Raw genomic sequence first — 16,709 nt, forward strand, 5'->3', positions numbered from 1 at the left:
ATTTAACCAAAAACATAAAAGACAAAAAGCCAGTAGCCTTTCCTGGTGAAGTTACGAGCTTAACCAAAGAACTCATTTAAATTTTTAAGTATAAATAACATAAATACCAACTCTTTTGAAAGTAATTACACTCTCTCCTACCTTTTTAATCACTTTTTTTTTAATGTATTAGGCCTTCAAAAGAATCATCAAAAACATTGTTGACTATAGTAGATTCATGCAGTGAATGTATTCATACACTAAATCCAAAATTAACCCGTTCAAATCCTGATTTCAGTTTCCACATCAAGTCGATTACTTCTACCGAACATTAAATCGAAAATTAGAACTAATAAAATCTAGTTCTGGAGAAATTATTCATATTGTTCAAATCAGTACACAATGGAGGAGAAAGAAAAGACAGGATATGGTACAGGCATGGGATGATCACAAAAATCAAAACCGTTCAAAAGGGAACGGACTTAACAATGATTCTTCAAGTTCACGAAAACCTCGATAGACGGCTTCAGTCTGATTTTGTGGAAGCGGTAATCTTCGCACTTCTGTCATATATCTGCTTAAACCGGGGGAAAAAACATGAACGAGGTTAGATATGCACAATAAATATATGTAATGACAAAACGAGATAATATGCAAATCCTACTACATGTAAAGTATTACTCCGAGTGCTTGAGAAACGTAGACGTCCTACAACAATGCCGCGTACCCAATGTGATCTCACAAGTGTGAATGCAGAAGGTAGAGTAAACATTTCCGGCTCTCTGGAACCCCCCCCCCCCCCAAACCACAACCGGCAAGAACAACAACAATAAACCCAGTATATCCCACAAAGTGGGGTTTGGGAAGGGTAAGTGTATGCTCCATACCACTACCTCAGGGTGAGATAGAGAGGTTGTTTCCGATAGACCCCCGTCTCAAGACAAAAACAGTACAGAAAAGAAATAGTAAAGGAAAACGAAACAACAAAACACACCAGATAATAACATAAACTAGACTAGCACCAAGTAATACGACAAACAACACCCCCCGAAACAAGACTAGCACTATGACTACTAGCAAGGACGCACTCCTCCGTACTATCTTTCTACTCTATACGTAGGGGTGGCAATGGTACGGTGCGGTGTAGGTTTTTTCTAAACCCGCAAATTTTAAAACCGCACCGCATCACATCACCTTTAAACCCCGCATAAACTCGCCCCACACTCATACCCACGGATACCCCCCACCGCACCACCCCACAGTTTTTCTTTTTTCTTTATTGAAAATTTTTTAACTCCACTTGAAACCATAATATTTTCAATACTAGGAAATAGTAACAATCTATTTCTATTATATCACTTTTCACTAAGAAATTATCAGAAAAGTATCACGTGTACATGTACTGATCAAATATCAAATTTTCATTAAGATGAGTAAAGACAATGTAAAAGTTATAAAATTGTTCATTCGTAGTGTTATACATGTTGGTTCAAGTATCATAAAATTTTAAGTGAAGAATACATACAATTTTAGGTAGATTCACGAGAATAATACTTATTTTTTAACTTTTTTTTTAATTTAAACCCTCATACCCGCAACCCACCCCGCCTCACACCATTTAAAAAAAAAATATACTTAAACCCACCCCGCACCCACATAGTCTAAAATCTACACCGTCCCACATAGCCTAAAACCCGCACCGCCCAATTGCCATCCCTATCTATAGGCATCCTCCAAACCTTCCTATATAGGGTCATGTCCTCGGTAAGCTACACACACTTGCACAAAGAGAACAGTCAAACAGAATAAACAAAAGAGATTCTCAGTTCCATCACAACACTTACAGTAGGCATGTGAATCAAAGATTAAGTTAAAAGTAATGATCTAACAACTTTTCTCTCCTACGCCACCCAGAAAAGCAGATAAAAAAATGCTGATAAACTGGCACATCGTAAAGCATTTAATAAATTCTAATCTATAGCAAACCAGCCAGATTAATAACATGCAGAAGATAACAAGAGAGTTGGAAAGCCTATCTAGGATACTGCTGAAATGAGTGAAGACATATATTAGTAACCTCAGATGGAAAACTAACCGATTTGCTGCACTTGTAATTTTATCGCGAACACCTTGATTAACAACAGTGTTCTGTCCTAATGATAAAGTCCCACCAAGAATCAGAGAGGCTCCAGTAACACTTGTACCCATTCCCTGTGCGAAGACACAAAGTGCCCATTCACGAAGTAAAGCCAGCACGGAACGCAGGAGACGCAATCTAAGATTTGGAGTTGGCAACACCGTTCCACCGGATAACAGCTGGTCATAAGTATTTAATACAGGCTCTACTGCACCCTTGCAAGCAGCTAAAAGAGCCCTAGGAATATCTTCATCTCCAACAGATTCAGCACCAGAAACCACTTGCTCCTTTAAAGTATTAAAGAATCAATTAAGTTTAGATTTCAAAAGTGAAGCATTGAACTAGTTGAAAGCACATGCAAAGGAAGAATCAATTAAGTTCAAATTCCATAAGTGAAGCATTGTACTAGTGGAAAGCACATGCAAAGGAACTAACAGAATCAAAATGGGCAAGTACAGCTCAAAAGGGGAAACAGCCGTACCAGCGCAGCCTTCTCAAGATGAAGACAAAGAGTATCAAATGGTAAAACAGCTCCATCTCCAGGATACACATGGGAACCAACCCGCTTCAGTACAGCACAAGCTTCAGCAATCCCACCTCTCATAAGAGCTTGATCAATGAGCCTAGCCCAAGTTTCTCGCACTATGCTGCTATCAGCATCACCAGAGTAGCTAGCGAAATACAACATCTCCAGACATAACTATAAGCCAAAAACAAGAAAAAAGAAACTTGGTTAGGTTGCCTGAAATTGGAGATTGAATATTGACAACAGAAATGATCAATCTCTTAATGTTCGAGAGATGAAAGTAGTTCATCATGCCCTGATTGCTAATGAATGTCTGAACTCTAGAATGAAACATGGTAAAGTTGTTACTCTATGTAAGCTAGACATTGAAAAAGTTTTTGATCCTGTGAACTGGAGCTTTCTGGTAAACATGCTAAAGAGAATGGGTTTTGGCAATAAATGGGTAAAATGAATTCGATTTTGTATTAGCACCGTTAAATTTTCAGTCCAATCAATGGTGCACCTGAAGGCTTTTTTCACTCAGCACCTGAAGGCTTTTTCACTTCAAGTAGGAAATAATAGCAAGGTGATCCCCTTTCGCCTTTCCTTTTCCTGATTGTCATGGAGGGTCTAAACAACATATTGCTCACAGCTCACAGGAACAATTGGCTCAGAGGTTTAAAGTCAGTAACAAACAAGAGGACAATCTGGAAATTACCCATTTGTTATATGCAAATGATGTAATTATCCTTTGTGATGCAGAGGATGATCAGATGAAGATTTTGAGAGCTATTTTGACCATCTTTCAAGGGTCTCTGGGTTAAATGTAAACCGGAGGAAGAGCCTCATATTTCCAGTTAATGAACCTCAAAACTTTCAACTTTGTGTGGATACCCTAGGAGAAGTAGGCACACTGCCCACAACATATCTTGATATAACCTTGGGGGCACATTGTAGATCCATTGACATCTTGAATGGAATGCTTGAAAAATGTGAGAAAAAACTCACTAGATGAAAGAGTCAGTACCTATCTTTAAGTGGCAGACTTATACTCAATAACAGTGCTCTCGATGCATTCCCCACCTATATGATGTCACTCTTTCCTATACCGCCACAGGTTGAAAAAAGATTGGACACACTGAGAAGCAACTTCTTATGGCAAGGCAACAAAGAGAAGAAACTTCACTTTTGATGCCGCACCCGTGTCGGATTCTCCAAAAATACACTAGGTATGGCGAATCCGACATGCACCCGTTGACATTTTTGAAGAGTCCGAGCAACACAGCTGGGAATAAGGAACTTAAAAAAGCAAAACCAAAGCCTCCTTATGAAATGGCTCTCGAGATACACAAATGAAGATCAAGCACTATAGAAGTAAGTGATTCAAGGAAAAATAAGGAGAAGAGGGTGCTTGGAAAACCAAAGTTGTAAGCACTGTGTATAGGGTTAGTGTCTGAAAGACCATCAGAAACTTGTGGAACATTTTCAGCATCAACTTCAACTATAATTAGAGAATGGGCAAAGAATCTCTTTTTGGGAAGGTAACTGGTTAGGCAATGGCCCTTTTAAAGCAATTGTATCCTGAAGTTTACACGTTGAACCAGCAACAAAGGGCAAAAGTTAGTAGCCTTTTGGCCATAGAAATTTTTTCCTATTTCCCGGAAAATTATTTCACTTTATTGAATAAAGTGAAAACACATTGAGTTTGGCCATGAATTTTCCAACTCCAATTCCGGAAAATTCTTTGGAAAAGTGAAAAAAAGTTTTTACTTGTTTTCACTTTTTTCACTCATACTTCTCCCACAAAATTTCAAAAACAACTTTAATTTATATTCATGGCCAAACACAACTCCAACTCCAACTTCGGAAAAAAGTAATTTTCATGGCCAAACGGGGCCTGTGAGGTATGGAATAATCAAGGATGGAACTTCACTTTTTAGAAGACATTTGAATGATTGGGAGCTGGACAAATTCATTGCATTTTTCAATAGTCTCAACCAATTCAATGGAGTGTCACTGGATCACGATAGATTATGTTGGTTGGGAGACAAAACAAGAGTTTAATCAGTAAGATCAGTATATCATTCGAGAAATTACAACAACACACAGATACAATGGCCCTCGAGACAACTATGGAAGGCAAACATACCATACAAAGTAGCATGCTTTGTATGGTTGGTGGTAAAGATAGCTTGATTGATACAAGACAGGATGCAAATAAAGGAGTACACATATGCTCTATTTGCCTTCTATGTGGAGATTATGCAGAAACAAATAGCCATCTTTTTTGCATTGCAGGGTGACCTCTCAGTTGTGGGACATCCTTCTAGCTAAGACTGGATTGAGTTGGGCAATGCCCACCAATACACTAGATGTGCTAACTAGCTGCAACAGGAGAGGAGGATCTAAAGCCCAAAAAAAGATCTGGGAACTGATTCAAGGACGCATTTGGTGGATTATCTGGAAGGAGAGAAACTCAAGAGGTTTTGAAAACAAAAGCAACTCCATCCAGATGATAAAGCATAACTGTATTCAAATTTTGCATTTCCGGTGTTTCGGAATGTTCATTGATACAGGGACATTGGCACAGTTTTTAGAGTCCATATAAAAAAAAATTGTTTTGCTAACTGAGCCTAGATGTAGCTTGTATCTATAACCTATATGATTTTGTTGGAATCAATACAAATGTTATCTTATTAAAAAAGAAAAAAAAAGTAGAGCACATGGTGAGAAATGTGTGTTGATTGTTCCATACCTCCCATATCTCAAAAGGAACAGCATAGTCATTATACAGCTGAGTAATGCTCTTCAATTCCATTGATAACTCCTTGGCTTTTTCTCGAAGAATGTTACTCATATCAGGTGATGTTTCTCCGGAACCAGATTCAGATGTGCTCGTAGATGCCTCTAACCTAGAAGCCATGGCCTCCAGTTCATCTTTAATTTTTATTTGAAATTGAAGAACAGCAAGCTTTCCTTCAAGCAAATCAAGCAGCCCATTGTCAAGGGCACCCCGGGCAGAACCACTCATACCATCCGTGTCATGGGCACTCTTTGCTTGCAAAACAGCATTACTCAAGTATTGCCGCCTGTCATTACACAAATTAGACAGCAAACTCTGGTCTCACAACAAATTTCTATTAAATAAAAAGAAAGTTCCTCCACCCAATTATGTATTAACATTTTTTCATCTTCAATACATCCCAAAAGTGTTTGGTGCCATTTCACTAACAATATGATTTGACACAACTTTAAGTCTCTCACAACAACAACTATGCCCCAATCCCAAGCACGTAAGGGTCGGCTATACAAATCATCACTAACCATGTTGCGCCATTTAAGCTCATCTCAATAGTTTTCACAAGTTTCAAGAATTTAATTACAGTTTACTAACAGATTTAGACTTTGTATTTAAACTTTACAATGATCTTTTATTTATCAAACGAAATTTTCAAGCGCTATATATTTTCTTCCACTACTATCAAGAAAAATTTAGAACACTATCAAATAGAGTGATACAAAATGGGACAGAGGAAAACAAAATGAGGTCCACTCTGAGTAAACATAAACAGCTAAAAAATGACAAGAATCCCCCCTGTCCACTACGGAACAGCAAGTCTGGTTTTCTGATCAAGATCAAAGAGAAACAGCAACTATTTTCTCTCTTTCTATACCTCTATGTTTGAAAGAATCAGTAATGGTCTCACCCTCAATAAACCCAAAAGTACTTTGTCACAAAGCGCTAACAGCACCTGAACTTATGAGATTGCTATTAACTTAATGAGCCGCCATTTCATCTTTCCTCTAAAATTATGGATTCGCAACAACAGGGAACTGCCATGCTAGAATAACCAAGACATTCTTAGGCCCTCATTAAAATGTTGAAATGAACGTGAATATTACATCAGAATTTAGATCACAGAACTGCCAAAGTCCTTGAATTTACAACACAGGTTATAAGGGTAGAGTGGCACCAAAAAAAAAATTTTGTAACACCGACTTGAACATTTCAAACTCCTTGAGCAGTCAAATGGCAATGAATAATTTTGGATAGATGGAGTACTAAAAAATATAAGAACCGGTTCACATAAAAGAACTAGTAGTTTGTGAAAAATATGCTTAGTCAAACTACCTTTACTGTAAATTTAGAGGAAAAAAAAATAACTCTACAAAGTTTGCAATACAAATTCATTAACTCTAGTTTAAAGGTATATCTCCTGTGCAAGATTCTTTTATCATACAATATATTGCAGCACTATGTCAAGACATAAATGAAACATTCAAGCAAGATTATGAATCAATAACATTGGTCTTCTACTTCAATTTCACACATCTAGACACAGTGCTGTCCGCACATCCATCCTTCTGGGAGAACGGAAGCAGCAAAACAGTGTAATCTTAAGAATAAGTTTCTTCCTTTTCTGCCTTTGCAGAATTAGCTCGCACCACAATTATGCTCAATCCTAAAAAATAGGCGAAAATATTTGTTATGTCAGTTGGAATAAGAACCTTTGCTCTAAAGGAGGAGCATCCCCTGCATCAGTGGAGCGCCTTTCTGCTAACCTCACCAAAACATGAGCTGCAAGAACGTGCTGCCGCTTCAAAACATAATAACGAGCCAAAAGCTCAAAATACTTTGCTTGGTTGGATGGTGCAGGTACTCTAGCATGAGCTAATGGTGAAGTTGGAGATGCCACTGAAGAGGCAGCAGCATGAACCTGTGAAACCAAGTGAAGAAAATGAAGAAACTTGAAGAACTGATGGCTCAGGAAATTGGTCGCATAAAATGCCGAAACATTAATGCAAGACTGACTGCATGCTAATAATGTGTAGGAAAATAAGTGGATTTCTTAATTATTTTTCTTGTGCGTGTTCTGTACGTAAGAAAAAACATAATTCTAAAAGCATTAGCATATGATCTAGACAAATACTATAGAAGGTGGTCGGCTTAGGGGTGGGGTGGGGTGGGGATGGGGACTATGGGTCTAGGGATGAAGATGAGGTATGATGGAGAGTAAAGATGATATAGAGCCCGTTTGGATAAGATTAAAATCTGGTCAAACCAGCTTTTAATCTCTTTTTTAGCTTTTTTTATGTGTTAGATAAAATAAAAAAGTACTTAAAAAGGAAAAAGTGAGAAGCTGGGTACCCCAGCTTTTTACTTTTTAGATTAAAATTCTTTTAAGTTTGACCAAGACATTTACCTTTTTATCCCTTACTACATTTTCCTCCAATTCCAACAATACCCCAAATTTGAAGCCCTTAAATATATTGTTTTCTTTATTTTTCTCTTGGCCGCTTCTCTCAGTCTCTTACCTCCAGTTTCCTCTTCATCTTTCTCCTTTGTTTTTGAATTATTAGAACTAAAAATTATATATAATTTAACTTATTTATGGTGTTAACAGCTTTAAGGACATTTAACTCATTTTGACAACAAAAAGGTGCTTAACAACACTTGTTTACCAAACACATCAACAACTTTTTTTCAGCTACAGCACTTCTATCCAAACACTTATCTACTTAATTTATAAGCACTTATTTCCAGCTTTTAAGCACATAAGCTAAAAAGTTATTTTTTTTAATCCTATCCAAACGGGCTCATAATCAATATGGAATCACTTGTGGAACTTGTTTTCCATTCTTAAAGCCAAGGATCACAGACGAGAAACATAAGCAGTACAGAAATAGAAAACCACAATAAACGAACCTCATTTGTTGGTTCACGACCTGAATTTTGCAGAAAAGGAACCAAATCGGGGCCACCATATCCCAGTAGTTCATCTTCCAGGCCCAAATCAATTAAAGTTCGATATAAATGCTGATGAAAAACTCTGTCTGAAGATTGCACACCAAGTTGGACAATCTGGCGTATAAACTTTTTCCTAGAAGTTTGATCAAGAGTAGATTGAGCAATTGGTCTGATAGGAGATCCAAATTCCCTTTTGGAAGCTTCACCTTTTAAGGAATGCAAAGCACTAGAAATAATCTCATAGCACTGCTCGCGTTGAGCAAGTGCAAGCTCTCGAATTCCAGCATCTATTTGCTCATTGAAAGCATCACCAGCAGGGTCAAGAGCTTGTGCCTTTTGCAGAGGTAATAGGACCACAGCTTCATAAAATCTGCAATATTACAGCATGCTAAGCACGAAACATTCTAGGTAATGAACAAAACGGAATCTAAGATGGAGAATATAGTTCTAAATGAACGAACCTTAGATCTTCAAAACGTTTACATACAGTCCGCAGATCTGCAGACTCAGGAACTTTGCTTAGGTAACTGAATGCCTCTCTCGCAAGGTTTTCTCTCTCACCTGCATCTAATGTAGCAGCTGCTCTTTCAAGAGATTCAACTGCTAAGTAGAACTTGTAATCGGACTCTTTGTAATAACTTGGACAACCATCTCGTAATCTACCACTTATGTCGTCAACCGTTCCCCTTCCATCTGGACCAGTGTAATGCTGGAGCAGCAGATAAACCGCACTTGATGAAATATGCCTTTAGTGCAAGCAATAAAGCATACTAATATGGAAATCTAACAATTTTTCCTTTTGCAAGCAAAAAACAACTACTTAATACCTAAGTGGAAATCACCCGCATTAGAAAAGAATTTTATCGTGATTGTTAAAGTACCTCCATAAGGGCAGATACAAGTCTCGTAGAAAGTCTATCTCCCTCTTCCGAACAAACTAGTTGACGGAATGTCAACTGAACTAAGGCTTGCTTGATATTTGCATCAAAATTCTGAATCAAGCGTGTTACATGATGTTGTGCAAGAAGTTGCAGCAAAAATAGGGCCTCGCCACATCTACGGAGTAATTGCCTTATACACTCCATTGCTCTAACCTGTAAAACAGTCCGATTGACTTTGCAAGTGAGTTGTGTCTTGGAATAAAAGAGAACCAATTCTTTAAAACATTTACCTCCATGGCAGCAAGTTCTGCAGAACTATAAGGAAGTCGTCGCCTTTTGTTTGATGATCCACCTTCATTGGACTCAACATTGTGAGCATAAGATCCAAATAGATTTCTTACCATACTTCTGTCACCAGCCCCCATATCCGAGCCAGTTCCAACCAAAATTGAGCCTGTCAAGTCACCTAGGCCAGCAACACAACCATAAAGTCCCCTTCTCTGATTCCTCCTAGATCTCAGGAACTTCTCCAAAGAACGTATCTTGTCTTCCAGGATTTGCATTGACTCACCAGGAAGTCGGCAGACAATTACTACATTGTCAAATGCATCTGAAGAAGCTATGCTTCCTTTCGAGATGAAAACAGGAAGCTCCCACAAAGGTAGAAGTAACCTTGATGAGCACAAGCACAGACCTTCATGAGCACCGGAAAAAACAGGCTCAGCTTCCTGCACAACCTGGCCCATGCTAAATCCTCCAGCTGGAGCTCTAGTATTTGAAAATGCACCACTACCTTCTAGCTGTGGTACTCCAACAAGTCTTGGATCTTCATATGCTTCAGCTGCCCTCTCAGCAGCAACATTACTTACTAAGGTCTCAGTATAGATTATCCTCGCAGCAAGCATTAAACACATGGCAGCAGACTCTCCAGATCCAAAACGACTGAAGAAATCCTCTAATAATGACCTAGGCGAATTGGATTCCAATAGTCTCCTGAGTACATCGACTGGTCTGTTAAAAACTACTTCCATCATACCCATAGTGCTGAATATGACAATTCTCCTTCTTGGTAATATATGTTGGGTTGAAAGATCACCTCTAGCCCAAAGTTTACCCGAAGTTCTTTCACAGGATTCCCCTGAGTTATCATATCCACAGAACTCCAGCTGTAAATAAAGTGATTGCACCGCAGCTGCTGTATCTGGTAAGGGTAGAACATCTGCCACAAATAGCATCCTTCCTTCAATGGGCAGGGATGACACCAATTCACGGAGTGGGCGGGAACTCCTAGCACCTGGTCCCAAGCTACTTGAAGAAGATTGAGCACTTGAATCACGATTTACAATAAGAAGAGAAGAAACAGTTGATGGAGATGAATCAGAAAGGACAAGGGTCCCAGCTGAATAATAGGCTGATTCTATCTTCAGTGACATATCTTCACTCTGTGATCTACTAGCAAGAGATACAGCTCCAAATGGAAGCCCACTACCTGCCCCTAGAGGAGGAGCTGGCCTGGTCGTTACAACTTTTAAGCAGTTTGGCTTCTGATGGTTAAGGCCACCAAAACTTCCAGCAGTACTATTGTTTCCGCCAGAAGAAGAGGTGGAAAGATACATCCTTCTGCCATCTGATAGAACGACAACAAGGTGTAGCCACTTCGATTCTAAGAGAGATAACGATGCGATGGAAACAATGGTTATTTTGGCTGATCTAGGAGCCCTTGAACCAGCTGGTTGCCTACCACCATAAGAATCCCTCTGATTTATCAAATTTCTCTCTTCTGCTACCTTTTTAAGGGGTCCATCCCCATTTTCTCCAAGGGAAAACATTTGAATTTTCATCTCTTCGGTACGTGCATATAAGATGTGTCTCTCATTATCAATGACCATTTCAACAATGGGGTCTACGGCTCCAAACTTGAAAACATTTGGCACCACCCACCTGCAGGAAAATAAAACAGCTATTATTCTTACACCTCACTCCACACTCAGGCTCTTCAATTCATAGTTCTTAGAAAGCAGGCAAAGTCGGGAACTAGATGCTTATAAGACTCCGGAAAACCATTGATGACTATGCAAATTGCAAGACCTAAGAAAGGGAATTAAAATAGAGTTTCACGTAGACAACTGAAACAACCCCCACTACCAAAGACAAAAGGAATACCTAGATATAACACTTCCGAGACTTGAAGTTAGGCAGAGCTTGCGGCATCGTTTCTGCCACCCCGAACCAGTTGAATACTGCAATTCATAAATGTGGCCATCACGCCCCGCAAGGAAAATGTGACCTTTGTCTGTGGAACTGATACATGTCATGGTCACTCCATCAGATGGAATTGTATAATCTGGTAACGGCTGAAGTGAGACTTCAGCATATGGATCAGTTCCATCACTGCTTGCAGAACAACATACACCTACAAGGATCAACTAAGTGCAATAGAGCTAGAGGTAAATGAGAGGATCAAAGGTAGAACAAGTTTATATTGTTATAAGATAAGAGAGGAAACATGGACTAGAAACAGACATTTAAAGTTCACCAGTAACTAAGCAAATTAATGCCTACATCACAAATCCATTTGAACTTTGATATTGTTTTGATAGAGTAGTAATTATATTGATGTAGAGAAACTCCCTTATACAAGTGGTATACAGAAATGCGAGGAACCTACACAAAAGTATGGTTCTTTACAAAAAAATTAATAATCGACTTTTCTATACTAATAGGGATCTTATGGGTAAAATTAACTAAAAACTGGAGGCTATTGTCAAGACTTACAGTTATTCTCTACCAGATACTGACGAGTTAAATAATATTTCCACTCTTCCATGTAAGAGATCCAATATCTCCAGATTTATAGGCAATGTGGTGTGGGCCCACAAAAATGATTGAAGACAAAGACAACAAACGAAACAAAATTTAAAAGTTACATCCTTAAATTATTAAAATACAGCTGTAAGAAGCCCAACTTTTGAAAGCTCAAAACTGAATTACTTAAAAGTCCATCCTCAATATTTGTAACCATGTTCCACGGTCAAAAGAATCCCTTTAGGTTCAAAGAGAAATTGTTAACAGAAGTTAGAACTATAGAATAATAGTACTGCATTAACTAAAACATCAGAATGTCTATCAAAGAAACCCACATCTTCAAAATTTCTAGGATAGATATGGAATGAAGATCTCAAATAGATGGAGATGTGGTACCAACACAATCCCTCGTTTCAAGTTATAGCATTCTGTTTCATGTTTTGAGGTTCCCATAGATCTGTGTCATGTTTTGGGACTTGTCAATGTGGTTTGGGATAGGATCCGAGGTGCTCGGATGAGTTTGGCATCTAGTAGAAGCCCAAAATAGTCCCATGTGTTGGATTTTTGAACCCAAATCATCCTATTCTATTATATGAAGCACTAATAATACTTGTAGTCTACAATATTAGTGCAGATTTAATCCTAAATCTATTGGCACATTAATTTTAACGGGACCTTTCAGACTGCTCACATGCATTAGTCCCATTCAGAGAACATCACTCACTGCTATACTGCAACCTTCTCTGTCTGGGAGATTCCTATATTTGTGAAATCAATGAGGGATAGCATAGCAGACAATAATATATATTCCTAACAGCATTCAAGGTCTAGTTCACCACTAAGCAATACAGTATTAACACAATAGAACTCATCATCTTCAGTTTTCACCAGTGTTCAAAGATGCGACCGCATCATCGCATTATGCGCTGATGCGATGCGATGCAGGCTCCCACTGAATCGCATCTTTGCTGCGGTGCAACCTGAGAATTGCGGGTGCATCAAGCCATGTTGCATGATGCGATGCGATCGCATCAAGCCTTTCTACTTCTTTAGAGGTAGAGGTATGGACTGCGTACATTTTACCCTCCTCAGACCTCACTATGTGGGAATACACTGGGTTTGTTGTTGTTGTTGTTGTTTAAATTAAAAAAAAAATTGGAAGTGGATTATTTTTATGGGCAATTTTTAAATTAAAAAAAAAAAAAGGGTCAGAAGTTTAAGAAAAGACCGATTAAAAATTTTAGGGTTTTTTTTTACCTACGTTCTCTCTTCTCCACTGTGTTCTCTCTTCTCCACTTCTCCACTGAAGCTGCGCTGCAACAGCTCTTTCTCCATTGAAGCTGCGACCAAGTACCAATTGGTGAGGTTCTTCTTCGTTTTTCTTCTTTCTTCATCCTTCTTTTTTTTTTCCTTCTTCTCGTTCTTCCTTTTTCTTCTTTTGCTATGTTTTTCTCATACACTAATACCTTCTTTTTTTTGAATTTTCAACCGATGCTCTATTTTTTTCCTCCACTAAAATTGTATTTTTTTCAACAGAGCAGCTACTTTCTTCTTCTTCTTCTTCTTATACTCTGTTTTTTATCTACAGTGATAGTCTTTCATCCGATGCTCTGTTTTTGTTCTCCAAGCTGCTTTTTTTTTTTTCCTAACCAATGCTCTGCCTTATGTTTTTCCTTTTAATTGTGATTTTTATATGATTTATTTTTTATGTTTTCCTTACAGCAATTTAAAAATGTCTGATCTGGCTTGGAAATATGGTAAAAGGGCAAGCGAGACCAATAGGAACAGTCACATGTATTTTTTGTGGCTTGAAGTTTAATGGCGGAATTTCTCGCCATAAACAACATCTTATTGGAAATAGTAGTGATGTGCAACAATGCAAGAAGTGTCCAGATGCGGTGAAACAAGAAATAAAAAACTATGTCGAGCGAAAAAAGGACCTGAAACGTCAAATGTTAGCTCCTCCATAAGTTACTGATCTTGATAATGATGAAATGGAGGAAGGAGAAGCTGCCAATTTGTCACTTCCTTCAAAATCACAAAAACACTCACAAAATGCATCAGTTTCTTCACGTTATGGATCAACGGGTACAAAAGGTCCAATAGATACTTACTTTCCGTTGAAGCCAGGAAATGATTCGGGAAAAAGTGGTAAAAGTTTGCAGGTTGTGGCCAAGGGAATTTTGAGGGATCGTGTTGTTGTGGCCTTTTCAAGGTAGTTGTATGATGCAGGGCTTCCCTTTAATTGTGTCAACTATGAAACTTTTGCAGACATGATCGAGGCCAAGGCCAATATGGTCCGAGGATGAAGCCACCCACTTATCACGATGTTATTGTTATTTATTTAAATAAAGAAGTGGAAGAAACACAAAAAATTGTGGAGGAGCATCGGGCGGAATGGAACAAGTTCGGATATTCCATTATGATGGATAAGTGGAAAGCAAGAACCGAAAAAATGATCATAAATGTGTTGGTCAATTCTCCGAGAGGAAGCTTCTTTCTTGAGTCAATTGAGTCAATTTATGTCAGCGACTCATCCACTGATTCCATCAAAATGTTCTCTTTGTTTAAGAGTACCATAGAGAAGATTAGACCAGAGAACGTTGTTCAAGTTGAGAGAACGTTGTTCAAGTTGTTACAGAAAATGCATCTGAAAATGTTAAGGCAGGTTCTATGATAATGGAAGGTTTCCTTCTCATATATTGGACTTCATGTGCAGCCCATTGTGTGAATTTGATTCGAGGATATTTTCAAACAAAGGCCTTTTCAAGGTGTTTTCACCAAGGCAGTTAAGGTATATTCTTACATTGTTCAAAGGCCTTTGTTGTTGAATATGATGAGAAGATTTACTAATCAAAGAAACTTGGTGAAACCTGGCAAAAGTAGATTTGTTACTGCTTTCTTGACCTTACGCAGATTGTTCAAGCAAAAGTCAAATTTGAGAAGCATGTTCATTTCAGAAGAATGCATTAAAAGTAAGTTTGCAAAAGAAGTGTTGGGAAAAAAAGCTGCACGGATAATGCTTTCATTTCACTTTTGGAATAATGTTGTTTATGCTCTTAAAATATGTGGCCCTTTGGTTACAGTTCTTTGTTTGGTAAACGGTGAGGCAAGACCATCAATGGGTTACATTTATGAAGCAATGAGTAAGGCTGAAGAGGCTATTAAAAGCTTTTTCATTGAGGAGCATAAATATGCAAAGATTGTTGATAAAAGGTGGAGTGATCACCGTTGCATGCAGCTGGCAATATCTTGAATGCATCACTTTATAATCGTGAGGATGATTTACTAAATAAGAATTTGATGACGGGATTTCATACTTGCATTGTAAAGATGGTTGTTGATGAAGATATGCAAGATAAAATAACCGAACAAATTAGTTCTTATCAAAATGCTGAGGGACTTTTTGGTATAGCAACCGTCATAAGACAAAGAGACAAGAAGTCACCAGGTGAATGACTCTTATGTAGTTATGTTTCCATTAAATTAACACTTTTAAGTTTTTTCTTTATGGTTGCTAATTTTGAATTACTTTACTTTAATAGTTGAATGGTGGAGGCTTTATGGTTCAGAAACTCCGGAGTTGCAAAAGTTCGTCATCAAAATTTTGGGTCTAACTTGTAACGCATTTGGGTGTGAAAGAAATTGGAGCGTGTTCGAACACATAAGAGTTAAAGAAAAACTTTAATATATTGAGATAAGTATATTATATATCAAATGTCTTAACTTTTGACTTGCCAATATTTATTTGTAGATCCATACCAAAAAAAGGAATAGACAAACTCTAAAGCGCCTCAGTGACTTGATGTTCATAAAGTACAATAGAACTTTGAGGTGTCGTTACAACGTTCGCAATGGATTTGATCCAATTAGCTTGGACAACATCGATGATGCCAATGAATAGCTAACTGGAATTGAGAATGTTGAAGATGAATCAGTTTTTTATGGAGATACTAATTTCACTTGGGTGTTGTTGCTGAGGCAAATGGAGTTCATGAGCGTCGCTATGGTTTAAGGTAGTACTTCCAACTCATACGATAGGGGAAAAGAAGTTGCTACTTCAACAGGAGATGAGGAAGTTGAAGATGATGAGCATGATGTTAATACTCAAGGAATAGAAGAATTGGACAATCTTAATGAACTAGAAGAGTTTTAGATTGAACCATTATTAATTTAGATTTGATTTTTCTTTTTTGGGTTTGTTTTGCTTCGTTGAACTGATTTGTTGGTGTTTCATTTGAACTTTTGCTTAAATATATTGTCTTTATTGTTGATTATATAGTTGTTGTGGTCTTTTCAGTTATAACTTACTATTTGAATGCTCTATAGATATTTTTTTTATTAAATTGCGCTTCACTTCAATGATGCGGTCGCATCGCATAATGCGTGATGCAGAGCCTTGTTGCTTTTTTCTGCATCACGCTTCCCTGAACACTGGTTTTCAAGCTGCGGGATCAAAGGCCACAACCGAGCAATATGAAGAGTGAACTTCAGCCAAGAACTACAATACTGACATCAGTGACAACCCATATTCAAGATCACAAAGTATGAAGGAATCATGAAGCATAACAATCTTAAACACTGCTTGCTTTCTTTCTTTTTTTTTTTTGGTAAAATCAGACAGAGATTTCTGGTCATTTGGTGTGTGTGTGT

The 16,709-nt window shown here is 38.0% G+C and overlaps 1 protein-coding gene across 2 annotated transcripts in view; it reads right to left on the reverse strand.

The window, feature by feature from the left end:
- Nucleotides 1-214: 214 nt before the first annotated feature.
- LOC107858930 (nuclear pore complex protein NUP155) overlaps nucleotides 215-16,709 on the reverse strand; it is a 22,552-nt gene continuing 6,057 nt past the window's right edge. For both annotated transcript variants that reach the window (XM_016703737.2, XM_016703739.2), the window contains 10 exons: nucleotides 11,415-11,677; nucleotides 9,542-11,192; nucleotides 9,252-9,464; nucleotides 8,832-9,079; nucleotides 8,329-8,740; nucleotides 7,131-7,339; nucleotides 5,377-5,710; nucleotides 2,598-2,816; nucleotides 2,075-2,403; nucleotides 215-553 (listed from right to left, as the gene is read on the reverse strand). In XM_016703737.2, the coding sequence (XP_016559223.2) occupies nucleotides 436-553; nucleotides 2,075-2,403; nucleotides 2,598-2,816; nucleotides 5,377-5,710; nucleotides 7,131-7,339; nucleotides 8,329-8,740; nucleotides 8,832-9,079; nucleotides 9,252-9,464; nucleotides 9,542-11,192; nucleotides 11,415-11,677 (3,996 nt within the window). In that variant the 3' untranslated portion in view covers nucleotides 215-435. The remainder of the gene's footprint in view (nucleotides 554-2,074; nucleotides 2,404-2,597; nucleotides 2,817-5,376; nucleotides 5,711-7,130; nucleotides 7,340-8,328; nucleotides 8,741-8,831; nucleotides 9,080-9,251; nucleotides 9,465-9,541; nucleotides 11,193-11,414; nucleotides 11,678-16,709) is intronic.

This window comes from Capsicum annuum, chromosome 2 (assembly GCF_002878395.1).
Source record: "Capsicum annuum cultivar UCD-10X-F1 chromosome 2, UCD10Xv1.1, whole genome shotgun sequence".
In the NCBI taxonomy this organism is placed as follows: Eukaryota; Viridiplantae; Streptophyta; class Magnoliopsida; order Solanales; family Solanaceae; genus Capsicum; species Capsicum annuum.